The sequence below is a fragment of the Pyxicephalus adspersus genome, chromosome 3 (assembly GCF_032062135.1).
Source record: "Pyxicephalus adspersus chromosome 3, UCB_Pads_2.0, whole genome shotgun sequence".
In the NCBI taxonomy this organism is placed as follows: domain Eukaryota; kingdom Metazoa; phylum Chordata; class Amphibia; order Anura; family Pyxicephalidae; genus Pyxicephalus; species Pyxicephalus adspersus.
In genome coordinates, this window is record NC_092860.1 from 98734005 (window position 1) to 98750253 (window position 16249).

The window sequence follows — 16249 nt, forward strand, 5'->3', positions numbered from 1 at the left end:
CACCCAGAATAACTAGGAACAGAACATTGAACTATTCTGATGCAAGGTTTCTAGGAGATCTGATTTGAATTGTTTGGCACATTATTACAGAAAGAACTAAAACATGCACCGTGGAGGGGACAACCTTCAGAACTGACACAGCTGGATAAGTTTGTTTAGGAAAAGTGGGACAAATGACCCATTAACTGGTGCAGAGGTCCTACTGAGAGCTGCAGTGAAGGCCTCTAAAGGTTGTTTAACAAAATATTAGATTAAAGATCCCCGTTTTGGTTCAAATTTTGTCATTTGTGGCATTATTTGTTTTTTGATTGTTAAATACAGAATAAACAACGATGGGTGACAGTTACTTTTATCAAGTTACATCCAGGATCAATATAGGTTCTGTTTTTTTTTTTTTTTGTTTTGTTTTTTTTCCCTCCACTGTTATCACTGCTTATATTTGCTACTTTCTGACCGCAGTTTAACTTTAGGTAACATATTTGAGACATATGTTCTACTTCTATTGTTAGAAATGACTTTGACATTAACATTTTTCTATAGGCTGCTGCTATGTTTAAAATAAATCGGAGTCCTCAATAGCTCGGGATTGTCATGGAAACCATGTTAGATGTATATAAAGGTTTTGATGTAAACCAGGCATGTCCAAAGTCTGACCCGGGGGCCAATTGCAGCCCGTGTTCAGATTTCCACCGGCCCGCAGCCTTTGTCATCAATAATATGTGGCCCACCAGCACTGTTGACCACAGTATAAAATACACGCGTACAAAAAAGCTGTTTTATATTTCATTACAGTTGACCACCCCCTTGCAGTTATTGGCCCGCCACTCGGCGGGCATAATCCCCATGTGTGCATAGGGAATCCCTACGTCATTATAGTGGGCGTAAGCTGTGCGGGACCCACACAGACCACGCCCACTCTGATTCCAAGAATGTGCTCTGCACGGAGCTCCCACTGACACCGTACTCTGTGCACAGGGAATCCCTCTTGTTACCCTGGTGGGCGTGTGCTGTGCGGGACACGAGCAGACCACTCCCACACTAACCCTGAGTACTTGCTGAATGGTTGGCCCCCTCACATTTTAAACTTACCAAATCTGGCCCTCTTTGCAAAAAGTTTGGAAACCCCTGATTTAAATAGTTTGATGCCGTTACATGTTTAACCATGTTTTGTTATAGTATGCTGCTTCTCTTTACATAATTGTATGCCCTGTTTATGATCCCAAAACCTAAACTTTTCTCCCTGCTAACTTTAGTACTGCAGTCCTAAACAGCATGTAGGTAATTTGTTGACTGCATTTTCACAATTCCAGATTTATCTTGCTTTTGCACACTTGCAGGTTAGTCCCTCTTTTTCACTTTCACAAAACAAGCCTTAGAAGCTGCAGTTGACAACCTAAGCCACCTAAGCCACCTTGTTTCCTGTCTGATGGATGAACAGGCTCACCCTGCCCAACCTTCCTTATCTGTCTTGTCATGGCTCTTTTCAGCCATTTGTCTTGTGTCCTGTTAGTCATTTAAGCCAGCAGTCGCCAACCTTTCGGACCTCATGGACCACTAAATTCATCATTTTAAATCCTGCAGACCATTAATATGAAATTTTTACAACAATAAAAACATTAATAAAATAATGATCTTCCTAATGGTGCCTGGTGGGGACTGTGCAGTCCCTGATTCATTGATCAGCTCCAGGTAAAGAAAAGTATTACTAATATCAATAGTTGCATTATCTTTGGTATTACTAAAGAAATGCAAAATGTTTGTTTGCTTTTTCCCCACTCATTATGGGTTTATTCTATTCGAATCTAAGACCAAACAAGAAATGACAGTTATCAAAGTCAAACTTTTTCATGCCACTAAATATAACTGTCAAATAAAGTATGCAGTTAAAGTGTACTTAGCTAAAAGAGCATCTGAGAAATTAACAAATAAAATAAAACAATTGGATGAGAATCGGTATTTTCGGAGTGTGGTGACTGTTGTAATCGAAAGATCAGACCGAAATTGAAACAATACTGAAGCGTACGGCTCGGCAATGGTTGCCTCATATACATTAGGACTACACTAAGGTCACGCTGCGCCTTCCTTGTTTTTCTGTCTCAAGTACAGTTCATGAATTTAGTGCAATATAAAGGTGAAAAATTGTCATTCAGAATATAGGAATTTATAGTAAATTTTTTTTGTTTTATTTAAATCAAAATTTTATCGTGGACCACTGATTGGTGACTGCTTATTTAAGCCATGTACACAAGTCATAAATGTCACCCAAAGAATGGTTGTGCTCGTCTTGGGTGAAAAGCTGACATGTGTACAACAGTCCCCTAATATCTTTCACCAGTCTGCCATAGCCGATTGATGAACAACCAATCAGGAACAACTGCTGTTCACTCCTATGGTGAAGGGCACAGTGGGGGCCACTCATTCCCCCCACCCCCTCCCCATAGAACGAACAGTGCTGTGTGTGCAGCATTCTTCATCTGTCACTGGAAGCAGTCACTAAAGAACTCTGCTGAGACTTTAGTGTCCACTTGATTTGTGGGCATTTCCTAGGGTTGCACCTTATGGATTTATATCAGCATAGTGGCCGAATTGCACTCTTTCTAGTGACGTACCTTTTGTGGAGCATAAGGAGATACTACTGTAATATATGAGCATTGGTGAAGCATAAATTACATTATAAAAAAACATTTTCAGAGAATAAAAAAGATGTCTGTCTTCAATCCTTGCTTCTTTACAACATTATTCATGGTTTAGGAACCGTGGAAAACAAATGGCTAATAAATAGCAATGTTTAGTTGAAATAATTTGAAGAACCCCCTGCAAATGAGAGGACAAAAGCAATTTGTTCAGTAAAAAAGTGTGACCCCAATATCATATTTCTGTAGTAAGTCTGCATTTTGTTCTGCAAATTATCATTATTTGTATTTCAAAGCAGTTTCCAGCGCTAAAGCTGTTTTATGGTGTCAAACTGGATAAGCTTACTGCAATAAAAGCGTGAATTTATTTGGTCTTACACACACAGTACGCAGAGCCCTATCTAGAAGAAAGAGAATTAGGGGGATGTCATTCACATTGTACATTTCTAAAGGTTCTCCGGCCCATGTGGACATGCTTGTTTATTCAGTCTGCCATCTGAAAGCCACAAATGAATGAGGCCGTGCTGTGTAAACGCTGCCTTAGCAGTGGTTGAATACTAAAATGCTTATATGAGCTGTTTCTGTCTCTGGAGGGGCATCTGTTTTTCATTCCCATGGTTTATGAAAAAAATAGTAAGCCAAACCTTCATGCTGTATAATTCTTTTACTCTTTGAAAAGCTGAGTATTGAGAAGTGTTGAGTGGAAGAGGCCTGATATCAGCTGTACAAGGATGTAATGAAATGCAATGTACACAGAAGTGAAAAGCCAGCTGTCTTCTTGCAGGGCCTTTTATACGTGAAAAAATCCTAATTTATTGTAACGTTTGACACAATCGGCCAATTAGATTGTATTCTGTGATCTCAGCTTGACTGTATTACACTAATCATAATCGATGGCCCCTTGCAGAGCTTTAGTTTGAACTAATCGTCTTTTTATGTATATTGACAAGTAGTTAACTTATTATTTTTAGTTTTATAATACATCTTTCCAGAGCTGCACTAACCTTAGAAGCCACATAGCTAATATGCCTACAGTTTTCAGTTTGTATCTAGTTCTCTTATGCTGTTCCTATTGAATAATGTTACTTGTTGATCCTGGTGATCTTTGAAAAAAGCCATCAGGTGGGTGTTTAAGGAAAGGACAGGCAATGTCCCTTCTGCAATAACCCTCCAGGGTGCGGGAACTGAATGAATTCCCACTCAAATTACTTTATCCTGACCTGGCCAATCATGATGGCCAAAGATCAGAACGTGGAAGAGAAGTAGTAAGAATGGCGAAACAAGGACTGGAGTTAGTTACGCTTTAACAGGAAAATGTCAAATTTTAGAATTAACAAAGTAACCTTGCTCTCATAGTACAAATGCGTTTTTATCAACCCCCAAAATAAATATAATAAATAGAAAAACATGCAATAAATTTTTTGTGCACTTCTGAGCCTTATTATCCTGATTGCCTGCTATTGATAGGCACTGACCTATTCCTATACTTAGAGTACAATGAAAGAAAAGTCAGAAGTTTTTCTAGAATCCCTGAAATGAGAAAATAAGTGCGCTGCTTTTGCTGACCTAATCATCTGAAAATCCTAGTTGATCTGGAGTTCTGACCTTGCTTAAAGGGGAACTAAACTCTGAGTATTGGTGATCTTTTTGTCATCAACACAGCATAATTGTTGATTATGGCACACACTTACCTTTTTCAAAGCATCCTGCATCAGCCAGATTTCTAATATTTTCAGAAGTATAGGTCAGCAGTAGCAACTATTTTCTCATTTCAGGGTTTCTCTAAAAACCACTGACTTTGACTGTGCCCTAAGTACAGGAAGACTTAATGCCAAACTACAGCATGCAACCAGGATAAAGAGCCTGCTCATTCGGGATCCGTAATGAAGCAAAAAAAATTTCAGCATGACCTCCTTTTTCATATGAGGTCTATGATATCAACCTCAATGTTTGGATTCCTATAAGCCCACCTAATAACCCGTCCGGTGTAAGCTACTCTAATGGCTCTAATTCCCTTAATTTACTATCCTGGTGACAGAAATTATCTTCAAAGGTAAGTAAACCACATTGTCATCAGAACAAGTCTACCCGTGGGAAGATGTCTTCCCTATTCGTCTGACAGTTCAGAATTATGGAACTTTCCCCTGTCCAGTGACCAGGACAAATTAGTTTTCTTTCTAACAAAGGAACAAACATTAGAAACTTTACAGGTAATCTAACACATTACCACTTTTTCAGAAAAAATGGATTTGAACATGCTTTAACTTCATGTTTTTATAATATTTTTTCTAATAAGTTCTAATGTAAAACATATCTAATTGCTAATAACACATCTTTCTTTCACTTGTAGTGACTTGGAGCCAGAGTGGCTGGAGAGTGTACAGAGAAATGGAGAGCTCTTCTATCTGGAACTAAGTGAAGAGGAAGAAGAAACTCTTCTCAATTCACAAGGTGTAAACCATGTGCGGTTTTGTGAAAATGAAGCAGAAATGATATCGGGGGATGTCAAGAAAGATAAAAAGACTGAGCCACGATTTAAGAAGCTTGCTAAAATATTGAAAAATAAACACCTTGGCAAGAAAGGATCTACAAGAATAAATAGCCAAGCAAGGCCAACGTCCATCCTCAAACACCAGCCCAGCCAAAAAACAGGAATGATTGTACATCAGCAGTACAAAGACATTTGTCTGTATGTAAATCCAAACCGTTTACTTGAAATTGGACCAAATGAGAAGCTTAACCTGCTGCAGGCACTGATTGGAATTGTACATCAGTCCTCAAGGACCAGTAAGCTCATGGAAAGGCAGGGCAAGTGTGATGCAGTGCATAAATGGACAAGTAATGAGAAACTTGTGATACATGGTTTAATTCCAGAAAGTCCAGCTGCCAGAAGTCGCCAAATTCTTATAGGTGAGAGTATTTTCCATTTGAAACTTCTTTTTTTTCTTCTAGTGCTTATGATATTACATTGTGTAAAAGACAATACATGTAGTGTAAGCATTTAGGCATAAAGAGGTTTAAATCCATATTGTCTTTTATTGGTCTAATCAGTCTGCTGATGTGCCTTTAACTCTTAACAATTTTCTCATTTTGATCACACTTTGGTCATTTAAATAAGTTCAGAAAACACCTGTGGTTGATGTTGGCAGTCCAGAGAGCCTGAAACTTACTGTAGTGAACTAACAATGCTGCAATAAATCTGGAATCTGAAGTACAGCACACAAAAGTTATGATGAGAACAGAAGTGTACTTGTAGTCCTAACACAAACTTCTGTCCTAAAGTAACAATGCCACTCCTTCACACTCCATGTACAATGAGTGAGTGTTGTACCCCTTGTACATGAAGTATTTTATTTGTGGGACCAATAAAAAGTAAAACAAAAACTAAAAAAGAGCCGCATTGCATTCACCATATCTAAGGACTGGTAAGCTACAATTTAGGAGATTTTTGTTCTTTGTATTAGCATAACATCTAAGTAATAATGAGGTAACTGACCCTAGAGGAGCTGTGACATGTGTTCTGTATCTGTAACGCATACTACAGCTCCTCTAGGGCTGCGGGAGTGATCAGGGGAGTGGAGCCGTCAGCATAGCAGAGCTCCGCTGATTGCTCTGCTCCCTGATTGGATGAGGCTTTTAAAGGGAAATCCTGATGATGCTTGAGCTGTCATCAGGGTTTCCTATTTCTCAGCCAATCACAAAGCACTAGAGGTGAATGGAGAGCCCTCACTGTCAGGAGGAGTCCCATGGCTGTGCTCATGTCATGATTGCAGCCATGGAAATCATCCTGTTATTTAGATAACCTGTAAAAAAAAAAAAAAAAAAAAGTTTACACAAACACATTTAATAAAATCATTTAACATTAAAGCCTCGTCCAATTTTTTTACACATATTTTAACCTTTTCAGGGAATGAGTAAGGGGTTTTATGTACCCCTGTACTCATTCCCTGAAAGGGTAAAAAGTAAAACTTTTATAAACGCTTATGTAAAATTGCGGAAAGTCGCTGTAAAACGCGTCATAGGCGTTTATAAAAGTTTTTTAGCGTTTTAAAGTTAAGCTTTAAAACGCTTGTAAACGTGCATAAAAACGTGGTAGGAACGTTTATATGTATTTTCAAAACCATTCATGTAGACCCAGCCTTAATGTGCTGTAGGCAGCCTATTCACATATATGAGCTGACTTACCTTACAACACAGATGTGCCCAGTACAATGCACATATTATGGCCACTGGGTATAAACCTGGCCTAATTTTTCATGGTATTTAATGGAATGGTCGCTTTTGTGTTTTTATTCTATATAGATTTGGTCAGTATTGATGTTTTACATATTCTACTCTAGATAGGCCATCCATCATCTACAATATTCAAGTGTTAAATCTCATAAAATCAGGTGACAAATAAGCTGTTTGCACTTGTGTACTCGGTAATCTTCTGTTATATTACATTCCTATGAACAAATGTTTGCTTCACAGTGCCCTGGTAACCTGAAAGCTGACTGCTGCTTCAAATCCGCTGATGCATATAGGTGTTCTGTAATACACAAGTAAAATGACTCTACACACTGGAGGTAAACCAGTGCAATTCTGGAGACAATGTAAAGCAGGGAGCGTGTGTTTAACAATAGAGCAAAAGATGAATGGCAGCTGTTATATATTTATTTTTTGCCAGCCTGGCTTTTGGGATTTGTCTAGCACTGCATCTATTTTAAAGGTAAAATCCAGCCTTATCTTCATTCTTACTCAGTTGTACAGACTCCTCTCCTGTACTACAATTGTGTTCTTTGATTGTTAGAGCATTTTGAGTTTCTCAGCCTGCATTAGAACCTGCATCAAAACAGATACAGACTGCTATATTTGCTGGCTGAAGGACGCGGCATTATTAGTCCACATTCTTACTGTCCCTGACCCACCCTGTTTATCATAGGATGTTCAGAGGGAGAGCTGAGGAATAAACTATTAGTTCTTGCTGTCATGTCACCTGTTTCTGGCAGTGTTCCTGGTTTGTTTGCACTGCAGATAGAAGTTTATCTCAAGACTGAAGAGGATACACTTTCATCAGTGAAGCTGGGTGATCCAGCAAACCTGGAAATGGATTTCTTAAAAGTCATTTGCTATTTGTTAGCAAATGTTTTTAGTCCTGGAATAGATCCATTCCAGGTTTTGCTGGATCACCCAGCTCAACTGATGTATATCCTCTCCAGTTTTGGAAAGCTTTAATAAATCGGGTCCAATGAAGGAGTCCTATTTTTAAAAAGATTCTCTTCCTAGAAGTAATTATGTGTGGCAGAGTTTGACTGTAGTTATTATTATTATTATTATTAATAATTTTAATAATAATAAACAGGATTTATATAGTGCCAACATATTATGCAGCGCTGTACATTAAATAGGAGCAGTAGTCAATGCTGAATGCTGACTATGATAGGCTTACTAACAGTGCTTTTTTTTTTTTTTTTTTTTTTTTAACAGGGGATACTCTAATTGCTGTTAATGATGTGGAAGTCAATGCGGAAAATATTGAGAGAGTTTTATCTTGTATACCAGGGCCTATGCAGGTAAAATGTTTTTCATTCACTACATTTATTTCTTGGTATGGGAAATAACCTCTATATGTATGTATGTATGTATGTATGTGTAGATATAGAGATATATATATATATATATATATATATATATATATATTACACACACTCTATAGTTCTCTAGGTAAAATAGTTAAAACTCATTTAGACTATTGTGTTAAATTCTGGAGTCCTCACAAACTTAGGATAGAATAAGTTCAGAGATGGACTCTAAAAAAAAAAAAAAAAAAAAAAAAAAAAAAAAAAAAGTGAAATGTCTGAGAGATAAAACATATCTGTAAAAATGAACTTTGTCTTTTTCCACTGTCAGTCTTCTAGTTTCAAAAGAAAAGTGTATAAACATATATGATTGTTAAGCAAGGCTTTAGTAAAGCTCTTTCCTATGATTATTACTACATGAAGCCAATTGTGCATTACCATATAGTGTGATTTTCAGCTTAACAAAGGTCACTAATATCCAAATGAATATATATAAAGGCCATATATATTAATTTTCTTTATTGGGTTTGTTTTTTTGGCTTACTTCCTTTCTATACTTGCTGTATATTCCTTGCCCAGACATCTATTTAAATGTTGCTGCTTGCTCTCATACACAGAGATCTATTTCTATTGAGTTATTCAATAACCCTGACCTGATTGTAATAGCCAATCATGCAGATCTACCTTCAGAGGACATAGACCACAATAGAGAAATATTTCAGGCAGGAAATATGTGTTAACATATTTTTAAATTAAGGGTAATTGCATATTATGTTTAGTAGATTATACAGGCATGCAAAACAGTTCATAAGTGAAACATTACATTTTGCAGCAGACATTTCAGTTTATACCCTACTGGCTTATTACATCTGTAGCACTATACTTACTAAAGGGTAATATGATTCAGGGTGAAATGCAGGGTGGCAAGGCTTGTGGTATACATATCTCGCTGTAAGGCTTGCATGTCACAACCCCTGGCCTACTAACAATCCCAAATGCATGGCAAGGAAATGTATGCATAGTTGTGGCTTACTAACCAAGCTGTCTGAACACAGACTGGCTAAATCTAAGTTGATGATGGGTCTGTTTCAAGGTATTTTTTAGTACTTGCATTTTTATACCTTCATTTATTTATTGAAAATGAAATTGCTTTCAACTAAGATTTAACCATGGCCAGCACATCCTCTTTTGTAAACCAAAATGGGGGTCACTTACATGATCACTAACTAACCGTGGAGGCTTCTGCATAGGGATAAGTACAAATACTTATCTATGCTCTACAAATTCCAGCATTTAGAGCACCTAACAAAACTTTCTGCCACCCAGTTTTTCTCTTTCTCACATGCTAGCGGAATAGTGGACATTTAGGTGATCATGCCAGAATTAAACGCTCTCCATGTTACCTCAGCAGCAGTCAATAGAAGTCCCATACACCCATTGCTTTTGGTGATATAAGTTAACATTTGATTGTTCATGAAGCCAGTGTTGATTAGTAAACTACAGGTCTCAAACATACATACTTGTACAGTTTGAATATATTTGTGTTAATGTTGTTCCAAGGTACTTTTTTTTTTTTAATTGTATATGCATACAACTTTTTTTTTTTTTTTTTTTTTCCTTTTTTAAAAAAAAAAAAAAAAGCAGGGCCTTGCCATAGTTGTTTGAAGCTTTTTTCTTTTTTTTTTTTTTTTTTTACCCTTTTGCTGACTTTTTATCTTTGATGAGATTTTTTCTAACTTTCGGTCGCTGAGGTGCAATAGGGAAAAAAAGGAAAGCCTAGGTTCTGGTGACCTGTAATATGTTAGATCTTTCAATACTTTCTGTCCTGTAATTGTTACCAGGTTAAATAGAGGCCGAATCATTCCAGAAATAACACCCATAGCAATGCAAACCCAACAGAGGTTCTAATTTTTTTCTCAGTTTATGTAAAACGTATTTAAATTTGTATATATCCAATATATAAGTTTTGTAATTCTTTAAATTTTAAACAGCCTTTTTCTGGAAGATGATTTGGAAAGTTTGTTATAATGCCCTACTGACAGAATGTCGTAATTACCAAATAATGTAAAGCAGAGCTGTGGTCTATGACTAAACAAAAATGCAGGAAAAGTGTTTTTTTGTTTTTTTTATTCTACTTTATTTTTTTTTCCAGAAATGTCACACCAAATCTTTTCTGCAATAAAGACTTCTTACCTACCTCTTTTAAAATCTTCTCTATACTGTATATTCAACTGTACTGTACTTGTGTGGCCCTGTGCTGGGATTAACATATTCTGATTAGACTTTCTCTAACTATCTGATCTAAATGTAATCTTAATTACTTTCCTTTTTAAAATTATTTTTTGACAGGTGAAATTAACATTTGAAACATCAGTGTACGATGCTCAGATCCAACCTCCAAGATTAAATGATGAAGCACAGCCATCTATGAATCATCTAACAAAGCTGATCTGGGGTGAAGAACATGCCAGCCACCTTCGTGTTGTGCAAACAATACCTCACATAGCAATGTACCTCACACTGAGGCTGGAGTCTGACACTTTAAAGGAAGAGGTAAGAGTGTTCATGCTATCCCTGTAATAGTAAAAATATGCCTCATGCTGTAAGTCAGAGCCCTTCTTATAAGAGCATACTGATTATAATCACAGATACTTTTAATCCTAAGATTTATGTCCACCCATGGGCTTTTATCTGCATGGGCTCCTACTACTGCTTAGTTGATGATGTTCATTACCTGTACTATCTGATGTGCTTGAAAAAATAAATGATGAAGAAACAGTCCACCCAAAATGAATGCCTTTCTTTTCCCTCTACCCTTAACTGCCCTTTCTAACTCTCTCCACTGGAGGGGAATGCACTAGGGCTCAATTTCCAACCATGCATGAGTAAAGCTAGTACGGTCCAGTGTTTCCTGCTCTCTGCAGAACTTCAAAGTTCTTTCTAGGAGGAAGAACATTTTTCTTCATTCAAGCAGCTTGTCTGCCTGGCAGTGACATCTATTCCAGAAGGAACTGCACTTCCAGCTCAGGCATTCTAGTTACATTTCTTGCTTGTGGAACACAGAAGGTAATGGCATGACCATGCTGTTGCACATAGGTTTAAAATTCTAAAATTACTCTAAAAATGCATGCTCAAGCATCATTTAAAGTCTATGAAGGCATCAGGGTTGTAGTGTCCAAAATACTGTGCAGCAATGTTGTCACGTCCTACTCTCGTCAAAAAAAGAGTAATAAACTGACCCATTCTGTCCAATGTTATTCATTTTGAGAAGCACGTAGGAGAAAACTTGAAAATAAATGTGCTACACACCATTTTTGCCTCAACAATGACTAATAAGTGGAGGGTTAGTCCAGTATCAGCTTGTGAGCTACCTAAAGGCATTTCATGCTGAAGATGTGCACTAAATATTAAGTGTAAATATTAGGTAAATTTAAACATGTTAAATATGTTTATATAAACACTATACATTTTTTTAAAGTATACAATCCCTGCTTTACTTAAATTTTATTGGTTGTGGGATGTTTAATACAGGTGTGCTGACACTTTACAACCTGCTGGGTAGCTTACTGCTCCATGATACTCCTGATCGGCAGCATACAGTACTTTAATGTATTCCATTCATATGAAGGCCATAAAACGTCCAAATAAATCAGCACTCATGCAGTGACAGCACAGTGCTATCTTTTATTAGAGGCAGTAAAGTATATGCTCACTGCAAATGTACATATTTCTGTTAGTTTGAAATTATTATTGTATATTATCTTTTATAAATCCCATCTGCTCACTGCTTGCCTTTCACATATATAGTACATAATATAGGCTACAGTTTGTATGTGTCTGTTTTTTTTGGTTTGTTTTGTTCTTTTTAACTGATGTTTTACAGACTAAGATTTGTGCTGTAGTGGTTTATTAAATCCATTTCATATTGAAGTGTTCACAATAAGGTTTGCCATCTAGTCAGTATGTCAAGACAGACTGACAGGCAATCTGCCCCGCAGATGTAAGCTTTAAGTGCAGGTAGTATAAATAAAATATTTTATCAGCCTTCTCAAGACTGGAACTTTTCATCATCAGGTAATCTGTCGTTTGTACTTTTATGATTATTGGCCCTAATCTGTCTCATGGTTTTACTAGTACAATTGTATGCTTTTTTTCATCATGTTGTATTGTTGCAAACAGTACACTGGTGTAACTCTCCCCCAAAAATAAAGTGCTCCTGATTTTGAATACCAACTGTGAATACTTGGCTGTAACTGTTCATCATCTTGCAGTAATTTGCACCTTGGTACTTATCATATGGGCAGAGTTAAAAAGGATCTCTCTATAGCCATATTTACAGGCAAGTTTAATCAAGTCCTAATAAGCCAACATAACCAGTCACAACCATACACAGAGAGAAAGCTGAAAATAACTCTTTCTACTATTGTCCACAATTCCATTTACATTGTACATGTAGTATAAACAGCACACTGGATTTTTTGAAGTGCACAATGACCTTTCACAGCTTTATTTTATCCTCTACTTTGCAAAATCTTCCTAACATTTTGAAATGTATCTCTGACCCTTTGTCAGCAGCATACATTTGTCCTGTACTTGTGAGTTAAAACTTTTCCAGCATTCCACACACAGCTTTACCGGTGCATAGAGAGATACTCTTCTCTACTTTCTGCTAACTTGCTTTCAGAGGAGCCATTATGAACAGCCTCTACTTGGCCTGGAATCCTATTTGTAACATAATTAGATTCTCAGCAAAGGACTTGCTGACTGTGTTGGCCATTCTGGCAGCTATATGGCAAGCACAAAAGAATGTTTTACTATGATAATGCTGAGAAAAACCATCTCTTTTCAAATGATCTGCTAATAACAAGAGACGCTGCCAAAACATTCTGACATATGTAGTGCTCTCTTTAGTAATTGCTGAAAATATACCAAACCCTATACCTGACACAGTGAGCACTGCCAGGTCATCTGCCTGGATGCTTTTCCATGAACATTGTGACCTATTCTGCCAGATAGTTAGCAGTAGGGCATTTTATGCCAAGGACTTGCTAACCATATGGAACATTGTCCAAGGGACATGATGACTACATTGAATTTTCTTCCAGGAAGATTCTGACCGCATGGAATTCTCTACCTCCTTCTAGTTTTTTTTAAAGCAGCATAGGCACATTATTTTGAAAGGCTGCTTTAGGAAATCAGATCAGTTGCACTTTAGCAGTTGTGCGAGCTTCCAAAAAAAATCATGAAAAGCTTAACTTCTGGCAGAAAATTTTAATGCTTTTGGGAAATGTTTCTTCTGTCTGTTATTAGTTAATCATGTTCTGGTAATTGGCCACTCAAGCACTGTCCCATATTGAAGCCCACATCAAACTTGATCAAACCTGAAAGCCCCACTCTGTTAGCTAGGGATCCTGCACTTCATAGTTTTTCATTGAGCATAGCTAACATTGGAGACATAGCTATCTATAGGTACTGCCATTATGTTCTGAATGGGCAAACAAAAGTAAATATTTACCCAAATGTAAAGTTTTACTTCTGTGAACTTTAATTGTTGCTATGGGTTTCTGCAATTTGCTGCTTGCACTGTTCATTGTATAAGCCTGTTTCAATCTGCAGAGACCAAAAATTTGTCTTTATTACATGGGAACTTGATTATAGCTGTTTCCTTACTTGAATAAATCTTTTCTTCTTTACCAAGTTGTTTGAAGAGAACCTTTCTTCTTCAAGGGTCTGATGTAATTTGGCCGGTTTATTCTGATTGTGAAAGGTGAAAATGAAACAGCTAATTTAATTAGACTGGAAGAATCAGCCTTGACAATCTCATTAATAATTGGGGGAGGGAATCTGTTTCTTTTTGAACTGAGATTTTCCTCACATTCTTGGCAGAGCTTGGATGATAATATAAAGAGCAGCTACTAACCCATTCCCCCCCTCACTCCCACCTAGTTTTTTTTTTGCTATGCTTTGTCTAGTCCACAGGCATTCAAAGTGGTACTTGACCATTTATTTGTAGAAGAGCCATGAAGCAAAAGATGTCATGTTTTCAAAGTATGGAATTTGTTTAATTATATACATGCCAGAATGGCTATTGTTTTACCATAACAAAAGTATTTTTGACATTTTGTCTACTAAATGGCATAGTAAGCTTGCAGTGCTGTGTAGTTTTTACTGGCTTTGTTTAAGTGCATATCTATTAGTTCTTAATCAGGCCCAATGGAGCCCAAACTGGGGAGAGAACTCAGCTGGAGTCTCGGGGATAAGAAACCTTTGGTTCCTCTGTAGTTAAATAGTTATCTATTCAGACTTCTATCAACGCAAAACCACAGATTCAGGGGTTCTCTTCTTCGGCAAGGCTTTCACTGGTATTATAATTTAAGGCAGAAGCTTGGCCTTCTTCTGCCTGCTTTTTGTTTACAAGTGACAGCGGCTACCATATGAGTTGTGGCTGGTTCTGCAGGTCCAACAAAGATCTTTTGGGGCACCATTTAACTTTAAAAGCAGTCAATGCTCCTGATCTCCTTGGGCTGAACTCTGACTGTATTGCCTTCATTTTAGGAGGTCTGCACAACAGGGTAGGTTGGCGAAATCCTGAGCAACAGCTTTAATCTTTTTGCTGGGTACGCCTGTCAAATAACACTGAGCTGTGTACACTTGGTGAATTTTTACAGATAAGTGGCAAGTAAGAATATGTATTGCAGGAGGAGCATTACCTGTAGAGACCTGCATGATGCCCAATTTTTAAAATGTAACTTTAAGTAAGTCAGAGGAAAACCTTTACAGGAGGCTTACATTCAACACACAATCATTTGTTATTTAGTAGAGAAAAGAGTGTTGCTGAAATAAATGGTGTGAAGACAGGGTTTCTCAAAGTTTCTCCCCCCTTCCCCCAGGCCAAGTATTTGAATATTGAGTTATAGGTTTGTTTGGCCCTATTGATACCAAACAGGTTCCATGTTAGTAACTTGGTATCCCAGCCAAAGTGCCAGTAATCCATCGAGGCATCTAGAAATAGGTAAGTGAAAGCAACTTCTGCTATATTTCCTTTAGGCCTCATTAGATTCATTAATTTCTACAGGAAGATGAAGCACTGTGAGAAGTTTAAACCCACTTCTAAGACCAGTTGTTTTGGAACAGACAAAGTGATTGTTGCCTGTTGTAGGACTTCCAGAATAGTTAGAAATAATACATAAGTAAAGAATATTCTAGTTAAAGGCAAACTAGCTCCTAAAAATATGCATTAAAAATGGAGTAACATAATCATAGAAACAGTGTTGGATTTAAAAAGCATATGTAAAATTAAATATTATTCACCCATATCCAAATACCAGTTATATCCCATCGATCCATGAGAAAATAAGTGGACGGAATAAGGAGATCCTGTCTCCAAAAGGCCATTGCTCTTCTCAACATCATCTCAACTGATTTCAAAGCCAGAAATTAATTTACCTCAACCCTTCGCCCTTCACACAAGTTGTGGGGCACAGCTGTTTAAAAAAATTACCAAAGCCATCTTGTGCCTAATTTGAGTGTATAACCCATCCTGGACATGCACATTTTTTCTGACTTTACAAAGACAAGGAAAAGGAAGGAATGTGATGTGGACACTTTTAACTGATGTTGATGTTGAAACTGTTGATGTTTAAGTGATGATGATGAGTTGCTGCACAACACTGCACCTTGTAAGCCAATGCTGGAACCTGGTTTCTGTTTTTGAAAGTTCTGTTCTCCTAAAAAGTTATCCTGTGTTTGCTGCTTAGTAAAAGATTTTGGTAGTGAATATTTGAGGTTTTGATTATGAACATGTGCCACTGTGTTTAATGTTATTTTAATTTTAAACGTTAGTGGTTGAGCGAAGTCTGGTCTTATGCTGAGCACGCACAATAGTCTATAGAACTAATCCAGTGGTAAGGCCATCCCTTTGAAGTGTGGAGATCTGGTTTAAATCTTCTCTATTTTAATCCAAGCCACGTTGGTGCCCCAACAGACATACCAGGAAAACTATTTGGATCAGGAACCATCCACAATTGCAGAGTTTATTTTGATAATATAAAGCTA

At 37.2% G+C, this 16249-nt stretch overlaps 1 protein-coding gene across 3 annotated transcripts in view; it reads left to right on the forward strand.

Moving 5' to 3' along the window:
* The window catches only part of INTU (inturned planar cell polarity protein), a 54363-nt gene that overhangs the window by 23247 nt on the left and 14867 nt on the right, over positions 1-16249 (forward strand). For all 3 annotated transcript variants that reach the window (XM_072405810.1, XM_072405809.1, XM_072405811.1), the window contains 3 exons: positions 4984-5543; positions 8103-8188; positions 10544-10747. In XM_072405810.1, coding sequence (XP_072261911.1) covers positions 4984-5543; positions 8103-8188; positions 10544-10747 — 850 coding nt within the window. The remainder of the gene's footprint in view (positions 1-4983; positions 5544-8102; positions 8189-10543; positions 10748-16249) is intronic.